The 12,807-nt window shown below is 46.8% G+C and overlaps 1 protein-coding gene across 4 annotated transcripts in view; it reads left to right on the forward strand.

Moving 5' to 3' along the window:
• LOC143294842 (ankyrin repeat domain-containing protein 66-like) overlaps positions 1-12,807 on the forward strand; it is a 40,769-nt gene continuing 27,962 nt past the window's right edge. The window contains exon 1 of one of the 4 annotated variants that reach the window (XM_076606349.1): positions 1-232. In XM_076606349.1, coding sequence (XP_076462464.1) covers positions 16-232 — 217 coding nt within the window. In that variant the 5' untranslated portion in view covers positions 1-15. Of the gene's footprint in view, positions 233-270; positions 409-1,336; positions 1,761-12,807 lie in introns of those variants that run through there. The other 3 variants (XM_076606351.1, XM_076606348.1, XM_076606350.1) reach the window with 3 other exon arrangements.

The following is a 12,807-nucleotide window of genomic DNA, read 5'->3' on the forward strand; positions in this document are numbered from 1 at the left end:
ACCAGTAAGGCGGTGATGGCGCACAAAGCCCCGCGTGTGGAAGAAGTCCGTGTTTACACAGACAGCACAAAACACAATGAGACACGCTCTGTCGAGCATGTGCTTTTAACAGCCCACATATCATTAACGTACCCGCTCAAGGCAGATCAGTCTGACAGGATTGCACGGCAAGTGAGACGGCACTGGTATTCAGTACAGATTAACCGGTTGACAGCGGTTCATTCGTGGACAGGTTTGGAGAGGGTGATGTGTATAGTGTTGATTTCTAATGACACAAAATTAAGATCTGTGATGTTTTTGAGTGACTGAGGTAATACTTGCAATACTATAGTAAGATATGCATACTTTTCCTTCACGAACCTTGAAAAAGTTGTGGTGTCGCCAGTATTTTTCTCATGATCACGAGAGGTAATTATCTATTCTTGCAACTGATGACTTGTGGGTGGTTTGTAAAGAGAGAGATCCGAAGAATAATCGCAATTAATAGAATGATATAACATTATTCAAATATCATTTTTATGGGATGTGTTATCAGAACGCCTTGCCAGTTCACATCAGTATTGGCAGGATTATGTAACCAGAAGTTATCTGGAACAACCTTCTTCATCATATCCGTGCATTCAGTTCTCAGCATCTCTGCTTTCGCTCATCACTAAAAACTCATCTTTTAAAAATCTATCTATAAGCAATGTCAGCTTAAAATAAAAAAGAAAAAAGAAGAAAAAAAAAGAAAAAAAAGTTAACGCTTTTTACTTCACGTGTAAGATGTTTCGAAGCAAGAAGTTCCGGCATTGCCGTTTGTCACACGAGGAAGTTGTTCAGGGATTTAATTTACTTACCTCAGTTAAAGGATATGCTTGTTGTCCGGACTGACGACTTGTCGGTCATGAAATGGAAACCTTTAATGATTGTGCAAGAAATGTGCGTTTGACTGTTGGGCCAAAAATAATAAGGACAAAGGCCTTTTAACGTAGTTTTTTTTTTTTTTTTTTTTTTCAAACATAAGTCAAACGAAATGTCATGTGGGGTGGCAGAATTGTCGTAACGTATCGGCGTAAGGAACCGAGAAAATATGATGGTACAGAATAGAATTCCAATCTCGTCATTATCCCCCCCCCCCCCCCCCCCCCCCCCCCCCCCCCCCACGCCCCCATTTGACTTTGAGTGGTGGTCCGGACGTCAGCTGTCTTTCGGATGAGACGATAAACCGAGGCCACGTGTGCAGTATGCACGTAGCGCACGTATAAGGACCACGGCAACAAAAAGATTGTCCCTGGCAAACATTTGAAGAAAAAACCACAACAGGAAAATACACTTGCAGAAAAGAGAAAAAAAACAACAACAAAAAACGCAAAGAACACAGGTGGCTCCGGCCCCGGGTCGATAGTCCCCCGACTCGTTAGTCCCTCTCAGAAAGACCTAAGAACAGCTGTAATGGTAATTTTCCTTGACAAACGAACTTTGTGTCATTACTGACTGATAATGCTTGCTGCTTTCTTGTATTTAACTTTGATCAAAGATGAGTAGGGGAATGCTAATTGTGTTCTCTTCTGACCTACCGTCCGCCTTCGTGTTGTTGGAGTTTAACGAGATCCGCCTCAGTTCGGAGTTGTGGTGAACACTTACATGTGCTGCAGTAAAGCAGTGCGCGGCGTGTGTTGTTTGCTGGCCCGCTGTCGGCTGTCTTTCTTTCACGGACTGAACTCGCTCTGAACTCGGCTCTGCGAGGGAAACGGACTGAGAAATATTTCCGTCTGGATGTAATGCATCTCTCTCTCTCTCTCTCTCTCTCTCTCTCTCCTATTTGCAAAGTTGTTTGATTCTCAGATACAGCCTATTTTACAATATGGTGCAGAAATATGGGCGTTTGAGAATGGTATTGAAATTGAAAAAATCAGTTGCACTTGTTTGCAATGAAACGCTATTAAATGTTGATAGGCCGCGAACGCCTAACGATTTTATTTATGGTGAACTATGCAGATACCCAACATATTTAGATTCATATGTAAAGTGTATAAGTTACTGGTTAAAATTAACCAGAATGGGTTTTAATATGGGTTAAAAAGATTGCGTATTGATGTAACTTAGATTACAGTAATGATATGATATGTCCATTATAATAATAATCTGAAGCATATATATTTAGCACTATATTTTTGGTAAACTTATTGTTTGATTGGTATACGACTTTCCACATCAGTTAGGGGCTGAGGCCAAAATCTGAGTAAACCATTTCGTTTCGTTCGTTCTCTCTCTCTCTCTGTCTCTCTCTCTCTCTCCTTTTCAGTCTCTCTTATCCACCCGTTTCCCACCCCTCTCACCTACCCTTCGCTGCTCTGTGTATGTCTGCCTGTCTGCCTGCCTGTCTGTGTGTCGTCAGCGACAACAGTCATGTGCACACGCTCACTGCAGGGCATATATTGTCGCACTTCACTTAATTTTTATTGTCGCCTGCACATATTCCGACGATAATATGTTCCGAGACATACTGTACATTTTGTCACCAGGTGTGAGTAAAAAGAAAAAATCAATGTAGATATGATTATCATGATTAGGATCTAGAGAAGTGTGTGTGTGTGTGTGTGTGTGTGTGTGTGATGTATCGCGGGACACCAGTGGTGTTATGCGATACATGTTCGCAATAGAGCTGAACTGACGCAACCATTCTTGTTACATGCATTGTGCTGCACCTTTTCATGAACTGTGAATATGTTTACTGGTTAAAAAGCACGTTATTTTATTTTATTTATTATTATATTTTTATTATTTTATTTTTATTTTTTTTGTGAGTTCACGAGTTATTCTTGTGGCTGTTTTGTTCAACTTGGGAGAGTCTGATTTTAAGCCCAGAACCGTCTACATCGAACTTGTTCTCGCGCTACTTTAGTTTTGGAAGGAGAAAGCCAATCTTAAAACAGAAGAAGCAGAAGGAGAGAAAGAAGAGTAAGATTTGTTTTGTTTTGTTTTGTATATGGGTACCGGAATTACTAGTTTTGTGTGTGCATTTGTTTAAGGGTGTGTGAAAAAAAACTGACATTTTTTATTTATTTAAAAGTTAAGAATTGTGACAATTCTTTTTTTTTTTTTTGCATTGGACTGTTTGTTCTGAATGAAATGGAATATATGTGGTTGTGCGAGCAGAGCCGTGCCAGTGCGGAAAGGAAAGAGCAGGTCGTGCGCATGTGGACGTTACAGTGTGTTTGTGTGAAGTGAAGAGCAAGTCGTGACTTCACATTACAATGCGCAACAATTCAAGTCCCTGTGGCGATGGGGAAGTTGCGAAGCAGTAGGTGCGGATACACTGGAAGCTGTAGTCACAAACCTGCACAAAGGCGGCCCAGGGCATGGGGTCACTCTCTATTGGACGGAAGCAGCAGATGAGTTCGGCAGCTCCATGGATGTCTGAGCAGCCCTCTGTAGGATCGCTCTGCTCACCTACATTGAGGAATGGGCTAGAAAAGGTGCCTCAAACACAGCCTGCTTCACTTCTTCTCCCTGGCCATCTTGCTGCGGCTGGCGGGGATCCCTCATAGCAGTCGACAAACAAAAATGAAGAAGAAAGTGATGGTGTTCAATTGGCACATGGAATGTGAGAACTCTGCTGGATAACATCAAGGCAGATACAAAAATGAAGAAGAAAGTGATGGTGTTCAATTGGCACATGGAATGTGAGAACTCTGCTGGATAACATCAAGGCAGACAGACCAGAGAGGAGAACTGCACTGGTTGCCAAAGAGCTAGCTCGCTACAATGTGGACATAGCAGCTCTCAGCGAAACGCGTCTAGCAGACAAGGGCCAGCTTACAGAACGTGGTGATGGATACGCGTTCTCCTGGAGTGGACGCAGCAGCGCTGAACGACGAGAAGCAGGCGTGGGATTTGCCATCAAATGTCACCTTGCCTGTAAGCATACCAAGCTTACAGAGGGTATGTTGTTATCTCGTTCGTCATTTATCAGACAGATTCCCTCTTCTCGACGAAGGCGGCAATACGCCGCAGGTCCTCCAGTCCTCCGTAGAGTTTCCGGGCCGCTGGGATTGTGTTCGGCCAGGTTTTCTCTCAGAGCGCTTGGTGGAGCGGGCAGGACTGCAGCAGATGTACTGTTGTCTGGCTGCCTGTTCTGCAGGGGCACTGCTTTGTCGCCGATATGGAGTTTCGTGTATAGGTGGTGTTTCAGGCGGTTGTGGCCTGTTCTGAGCCTGAAAATGAGTACCAGCTCTCGACGAGTCAGCAGGTAGTACGGGTCTGCTCTGTTGTGGTGTGGATGCTGCTGCTTCCACTTGTTCTGCAGCTTGGCCTTAATGATGGTCCTGGATTCAGAGTAGCTGGTGGTTTCAGTTTCAGTTTCAGTAGCTCAAGGAGGCGTCACTGCGTTCGGACAAATCCATATACGTTACACCACATCTGCCAAGCAGATGCCTGACTAGCAGCGTAACCCAATGTGCTTAGTCAGGACTTGAGAGAGAAAAAAAAAGGTGAATAAATAATAGAAAAGCTTACACAAATAAATAAATAAGTAAATAATAACTATAAAAAAAAATATTTAAAAAAAACAATAATAAATAAATAAGATAACAATGATGATAAATAAGCAAATAGATGTAAAACATGAAGACACATTCACATATACACCCACACATGCATAACAGATATGCACCGAACATGCAGTTTGACAGATATGAAAGCACAGTCAAATACATATAAACGTACATGAGCTCCAACACACACACACACACACACACACACACACACACACATTACCCTGCACCTCCTCTACCCCCCCTCCTCCACACACTCATTTCTAGTCTACGTATCGCAGCTTCCACGGCACACACACACACACACACAGATGAACACTTGTACAAGCACACACACATATGCCCATATCTCCACACACATATATACAAAGATACATATATATATATATATATATATATATATATATATATATACGTTCCAATATTCTGTTGCTCCCACAGTGTAGGCATGCATACACTCACATACCTCATCCTCTACCCCACCTCCCCCCGCACCCCCACCTCACCCTCACACACACACACACACACACACACACACACACACACACGTGCACAGAACTCTACTGACACTTGTGTACACTTACACTCTCGCGCATGCCCAGACGCACTCAAAAACACAGACCCACACATGCACACAAACACACACATACACACACGCACAGAGGCTGCCACTGATTGGCCGCAAGAGGGATGGGAAAAGATCTCTGATGCCAAGAACGTGGCGTCTAGTGTGTTGCTCAGTCTATTGTATTTGGAAAAGCCCACAGAGACCCTGTTCCGTTTTGAAGAAATTTGCGCAATGTTGGTTTGGAAATGATGCCGATATTTGTTTGATTTGCAAAGCATCGTGCTCTACCTTTCATGTTAGACTTACGGCCACTCCCTCTCTCTGCTTTTATTTCTTTGAGGCGATCGATGGTGTGATGGCCTTGTACCTGTTCTTTTTGATAATCTTTGACTTTTCTGAGGATTTCCGATTTTCCTAGATGTAGGCCGCTCGTTGGTGTTGCGTTACCAGCAAGTCTGTCAGCTCGCTCATTTCCCTTAACGCCTGCATGTCCCGGGCAGTATGACCATGTGAGTTTTTTAATCTGAAAGTTGCGCATTGCCTTATGCCACTCTGGGCTTCCCATTCCGTTTTCAGTTTTCTGTATGAGTAGCTGGTGGGACCTGTCCATCTGCTATTTCGTAGTGCATTCCTTTGCCAGGGAGTCAGCAGTCTCGTTGCCAAGCACGTTGCAGTGGGAGGGAATCCACTGCAGGGTGACTGTGTGACTTGTACATAGGGAGGCGAGAGAGGAGGACAGATCGTTGAGTTCTGGATCTCTGTTGGACCAAAGGGCCTGCAAGATGAACAGGGCGTCAGTCAGGAAGAAAACGTTGCGGCTGGCGTAGGGGCCGACCTCGATGTGGGCTGCTGCTGTTTTCAAGGCTTCTGCTTCGGCTCTGTAATTGGTGGAGTACAGGCTGGTAGCGAGGCAGATCTTTGCCTCCTGGATACTGAACATAGACTCCTGCCCCTCCGTTCCGAATTGCATCTGCCGCAGAGCCGTTGGTGTAGACATGAGTCCAGAACTCTTTGGGAAACTGGGTGTGGAGGTGTTCACTGGTGAGGGACTTTCTTTCAGGGCCGTTTTGGGAATCTTTGGGGCCAACACCAGGGATGCTGCACTGAATGAGGGAAGGGGTTCCTTGGCTCCAGGCAGGGACGGCAAGACACTGGGGCATCACTTTTGGGGCATTGTCAAGGATATCTTGATGTTACCGTTCTAGGATCCTGCTCTGGTGTACGAAGCTCCCTCTCTTCAGCCGTCCTTTTGTTGGCTGGGACAGTCTGTCCTTCATGGGGTGGCCTTGCAACCTCTTGAACTTGGCAGCCTGGGTCAGGAGTTTGGCGTCTCTGTGGTACTCAAGGGGCTGGAGTTCTGTGATGGTTTCAAGCTCCTGAATTGGTGTAGACCTCATGGCGCCTGTGATGATACGGGTAGCTTGATTCTGAACCTTGCTGATCTGTTCAAAGTTGGACTTGGCCGTAGTGCCCCATGTGGTCATGCCATACTCCAGCACTGGCCTGACTCTGCCAGTGTACAGCCTCCTGAGGGTCGTGTTGTCTGCACCCCATGTTGTTCCTGCCAGCTTCTTCATGAGGGCAAGTCGTACTTTTGCTCTTGATTCTGCTTTCTCTGCTTGCTTCTTCCACGTCAGACGTCTGTCAAAAGTGACTCCCAGGTATAGGGTTGTTCTCAGCAAGCAGAGTTTGTCCATTGATACACAGGTTGGCCTTCTGTTCTTTGGGTGAGAGGCTGAAAACAGTATAAGTGGTCTTTTTGGCATTAATTGTCAACAGCCACTGTTTTGTCCAGCTTTCGAGAACATTCAGCGCCTGCTGTAGTCTGTAGTTGGCAGTTGTGAGGTGTTCTTCCGAGCACCATAGGACAAGATCGTCTGCACAGATGGCTCCCTGGACTTTGCGTGGCACATCTTTGATGATGTTGATAAAGACGAGGAATAGTGTAGGGCTGAGGACACCTCCTGGAGGAACTCTTTCTCTCAGTGTCTTCTTCCGACTGTATGGTTCATTGACATGGACTCGGGCCTTCCTATTGTTCAGGTACTGCGAGATCCACTGGTACATGCAGCCAGTCACACCACTCTTCTGGAGCTTCCTCTGGAGGCCTTCCTTCCAGACTTTGTCGTATGCCTTTTCCATATCTATCCACACCGTCAGTGTATGCTGTTTGTCCTGGAAGCCATCCTCGATCTTCTGGGCTATGTAGGTCACTTGGTCCTCAGTGGAATGATGTTGGCAGAAGCCTGCCTGCTCTGGAGTGATGATGTTGTTCTTCTCCAGGTGCCAAACTAGGCGCGATTTGATCATACGCTCTAGGAGCTGGCCCACGCAGCTGGTGAGGCTGATGGGGTGATAACTATCAGCCCTGGCTCTGTCTTTGCCCTTCTTGTGGATGGGCGTCATGTCAGCTTCTTGCCAGCTCTGTGAAACATGCCCCATCTTCCAACTGTTGTTGAAGAGAGCAAGGAGTTTGGTCTTTGCTTTGGTGCCAAGGTGTTTTAGCATTTCGGTGGTGATTTTGTCAGGACCTGGAGATTTTTTTGTCCTGCAAAGACTTTACAGCTTCTTCAAACTCCTGCAGTTTGAAAGGCCTGTCCATATAATCAGGTTGGTCTTGGTCATCCTGATGATTCTTCATTTCATCATGGACTTGTTTTCTGTCCTCTGACACATTGATGTTGCTGATCTGCTCATAGCTGTCTATGAAGCAGTTTGCTGCCTCTCTACCTGTCATCATCTCAAGGTCTTTTTGAAGCGTGACAGGCGCTGACCTTGTCTCTTCGTTGTTCATGGCTTTGGTGAGTTTCCAGAGTTTGTTGCCATTTCTGTCAAGGTTCAGCTTTTCTGTTTTCTCCATCCAGCTTGTTCTTGCAGCTTGGATGTAGGCCTTTCTGTATTTGGCAGTGCAGGCTTTGAGAGTAATGTTGTTTTTTTTGTGTTGGGTTGTTTTGAACCTCCTCTCTAGTCCTTGTCACTTCATCTTCAAGCTCCTGCAGCTCTTCTGTCCAATATGGTCTAGTTCTTGCAAGCCTTGGAATTGCCTTCAAGGCTGCTTTCAGGATGGCTTGGTTGAAGTTTTTGGTAGCTCTGTTGATGTTATAATCGTCCATTTTGATGGTCTTGCAGTACTCGTCAGAGAGGCCCGCGAACATCTCTGAATCCGCCTTCTTGTAATTCCATGTGGGAAAGGACTTGGCATCATTTGGTGTATACTGCAAATTGATGGCCAGTAGTACTGGTCTGTGGTCACTGCCTGCCAACTGGCTCTGTACCTTCCTGCTGGTTTTTTGGGGCAAGGTCTTCAGTGGCAAAGGCACTGGGGTGGTTGTGGTGAGCCACCGGCGAGAGAAGAAGGTTGGTGGGTCTTCTGGATCATTCAGCAGAAGCAGATTGCTCTCTATCTGCCAGTCCTCCACTTTGTCTCCTCTTCGGTCATTCTCACTGTAACCCCAACAGGTACAGTGACTGTTAAAGTCACCAACTACCAAGCAGTTCTCTGATAGTATGTCCATTCTTTGTAAAGAGAGCTCTTTGTCTTCAGGGCAGTACACGTTGAAGATGGTGATGACAGTCTTGTCCTCTGTAATCTTGATTCCATGGATTTCAGCTTCCTGATTTGTATCCACTGTAAATTCTGAGGCTGAAATACTGTTCTTGACGAGTATCTGCACTCCTCCTTTTGATCTTCCTTCTCTGTCCATCTTAAAGGTTTGGTAACCTCTGACTCTGAACCTGTGGTTGGGTTTCAGGTGTGTCTCCTGGATAATAATAATAATAATAAAGTGCATTTTAAGACGCTTATCCCCTTGGAGAGCTCTAAACGCCATTACAATTTCTTAAGAAGGCAAGAATATTTACACATTTATCCACAAAACTATGCTCATCCACACACAAGTATATATATATATATATATATATATATATATATATATATATATCTACACTTATCAACAACAAAAAGTATGCACACACACACACACACACACACACACACACACATATATATATATATATATATACATATATACATACATACATAAAACATTAAAAGGTTTCAGCACTTAAAATCTACGGCGTAGGTTACACCTGGTGTTAACTTATTCAGTCAGGTGGAGTTTGTAAATGTGGGTCTTAAGCACAGCCTTAAAGGCTGACAATGTGGGAGCCTTTCTAAGTGTCTAGGAGAGTGCGTTATAAGTTGAAGGACCAACAAATGAAAAAGAACGTCTGCCACATTTCTGTTGATGGAATCGGGGAATGGCGAGGTGATCGGCATTTGAAGACCACCCTAATACAGGCCACATCAATGTTTTCTGCATACAGTCTTTCAGTAAGTGGAATCTTTTTGTGGTAGACGCCCTCTGCATTCCACTGGAGAATATTGAGTGGTCTAGGGGTTTCTCCGGGGTCAGATGTTTTTCGGCCAGTAGCGTTTTTCCTCCGCCTCCGAAGCCTGGCTCCTCGCAACGGGACAGAGTGACCACCAATAGCATGGATTGGGCCCTTTTGGGGCACAGGGCCTGGCACTCTACTAGCCCGGCGGGACTCCACTGGTAGAGCACCATCTCGCAAAGATATGAGGTTGTCCACCCATGACGTAGATGCTTTGTACTGCCGTTACGCGCCAGAGGCCCATACATCCGTCTTCGGCGTTGGTTTTCTCGTCCGCGTTTCCCTCTCGTAGGCGACTTGCCGTCCAAGGCATCCCTTTGTTTCTCCGAGGTTTTCCTTCCCCGGGGCTAGAGGTTTTTATGCGCCTCTTACTCGCATGATGAACCCGTCATAGGACACATGGGGAATTTGATATGGTGTAACAGTGCCATCTGTTACCCCACCCAGTCCTGGTAGGAACATTGACATTTGGTCCGGGACTGCTTATTCGACCAGGCAAGCTTGACTTATATCGCAGCTAACCCTCATATCTGGGGGCCGTTCCCCTATCCACCACCTGGGTACCCGCCGGGTTGGGAATAGTCGCTCCACCCAGACAGAGGGTAACAACGGCCGCCTGATTTAAACTTCAGTTCCAACTCTCAAACAAGAAGAGTGCAACGCTGATTATTGCCTGTGCTCCCACCATGACCAACCCAGATGACATTAAAGACAGGTTCTATGAAGAACTCGACAGCCTCATTTCAGCAGTCTCACAGTCAGAGAAGCTCATTGTTCTCGGGGACTTCAGTGCCAGAGTATGGACAGACTACCAAACCTGGGAATGGGTCATTGGAAGACATGGCACTGGCAAGTGGAACAGCAACGGCCTTCTGCTTCTCAAGACATATGCCACACATGACCTTGTCATCACTAACACCCTGTTCCGCCTACTCACCCATAAGAAGACATCATGGATGCACCCTCGCTCGAGGCACTGGCATCTTCAGGACTTCGTCATCAGGAATAGGGACAGGCTGGACGTCAGAGTGACGTGAGCCATGTGTGGTGCCAACTGCTGGACTGACCACCGCCTCATTGTGTCCAAGTATAGGCTCTGTATTCTGCCCATGAGAAGACCCCAAGGTCAGAAGACTGCAAAGAGGCTGAATGTCTCCAAGGTGAAAACCAGCAAGGTTGCAGAAGAACTCGCCGACGACCTTGAAGGCAGACTGCCAAACACATCACAGGAAGATGGGACCAGCACTGAGGAACAGTGGATGGTCTTCAGAGACACTGTCTAAATTACTGCCCTCGAACATCTCGGACCAGCAACCCAAAGAAACTAAGACTGGTTCGAAGATAATGATGAAGAAATAGAGGCACTGATAACATGGAAAAATCAACTGCTCAGAGCGCATCATAACAACCCCATGTCACAAGCCAAGGAAGATGCCATTGCTAACGCAAAAAGAAAAGCACAGAAGAAACTTCGCGAGATGCAGGACAGCTGGTTCAGCAAAAAGGTGGATGAAACCCAGGGCTACGCTGACAGCCACGACACAAAGCACTTCTACGATGTGCTTATGGCTGTATACGGACCCCAGTCATCCGGCTCCTCACCCCTCCTCAATGCAGATGGGACGCAGCTGCTGACAGAGAAGAAGCACATTCTGAAGCGGTGGGCTGAGCACTTCAACAACGTCCTCAACTATTTTGCCAACATGAACAAGACCATTGTTTGCCTACACTAGGTAGAGATCAACGATGACTTCGACACCCTCCCCACAATAGATGAAGTCAGGAAGCTAGTGAAGCAACTCTCTTGTAGCAAAGCACCGGGATCCGATGCAATCCCTGCTGAGGTATACAAAGCCCTGCCATGATGCAAAAGCTGACTGAACTCTTCCAGTCCATGTGGAACGAGGGACGGATCCTGCAACAGCTGAACGTGGGACTGCGGACATGATTTTTGCTGCATGCCAACTCCAGGAAAAATGCCAGGAGCAACACAGTGACCTCCTCATGATCTTTGTCGATCTGACCAAGGTTTTCGATACGGTCTGCAGAGAAGGCTTGGGGAAGATCATGGACAAGTTTGTCTGCCTAGCAAGTTCATCACAATCGTCTGGCAGTTCCACGACGGCTTGATGGTGAAAGCTCTGGATGGCGGAGACGAGTCAGAGGCCTTCCCAATGACAAACGGCAACAAACAAGGCTGCGTTCCTGCCCAGACTCTGTTCAGTATGGTGTTCTCTGCCATGCTGACAGATGCCTTCCGTGACTGTGAAGAAGGAATCCACGTCAGGTACAGGACTAACAAGAGATTGTTCAACCTCAAGCACCTGCAGGCTGTTACAAAGGTGAAAGAGACTGTCATCAGAGACTTCTTGTTTGGTGATGACTGCGCACTCAACGCCAGCACAGAGCAGAAGATGCAGTGTGAAATGGACTGATTTTCACAAGCCTGTGATAACTTCGGTCTCACCACCAGTACCAAAAAGACCGAACTTAAGTACCAGCATGCCCCAGGAAAGTCACACCAGGAGCCGCGCATCACAGTGAAGAGCAGAACTTTCAGGCAGTTGACAACTTCACCTGCCTGAGCAACACGCTTTCTCGCGCAGTGAACATAGACTTTGATGTCAACAACAGGATCGCCAAAGCCAGCGCTGCCTTTGGGAGACTCCATGAGAATGTCTGGGAGCGGAGAGGACTCAGCACTACCACCAAGCTGAAGGTCGACTGTGCAGCGGTCCTTACCACCTTACTTTTCGCCAGCGAGACCTGGACTGTCTACAGCAGACAATCGCTTCCACTTGAGCTGTCTCCGCAGAATCCTCCACATCAGGTGGCAGGACAAAATCCCTGACACGGAAGTCCTGGAACGAGCTGGCCTCTGCAGCATCTACACCCTCCTGCAGAAACCTCATGTCAGGTAGGTTTGACATGTGGTCAGAATGCCAGACAGTCGACTGCCAAAGCAGCTGCTGTACGAACTGTGTCAGGGCAAACGCTCAGTTGGAGGGCAGAAGAAACGCTATAAAGACTGCCTCAAAGCGTTCTTCAAAGACATAGGCGTCGACATCAACACGTGGGAGACGCTTGCTCTGGACTGTCCAGCTTGGCGCATCAAGATCTCCACAGGAGCCCGTAAAGCTGAAGCCAGGCGCATCACCGAGGCGCAACGAAAGCGTACAGTGCGCAAGGCCCGAGCAGCATCCAGTGCCACGACAGCACCCACTCACTTGTGTCCCACATGTGGTTGAGCCTTCGGGGGCCCGGATTGGCCTCATCAGTCACCTTCGGACCCACAGCGAGAGAGAG

Source organism: Babylonia areolata, chromosome 20 (assembly GCF_041734735.1).
Source record: "Babylonia areolata isolate BAREFJ2019XMU chromosome 20, ASM4173473v1, whole genome shotgun sequence".
NCBI lineage: Eukaryota > Metazoa > Mollusca > Gastropoda > Neogastropoda > Buccinidae > Babylonia > Babylonia areolata.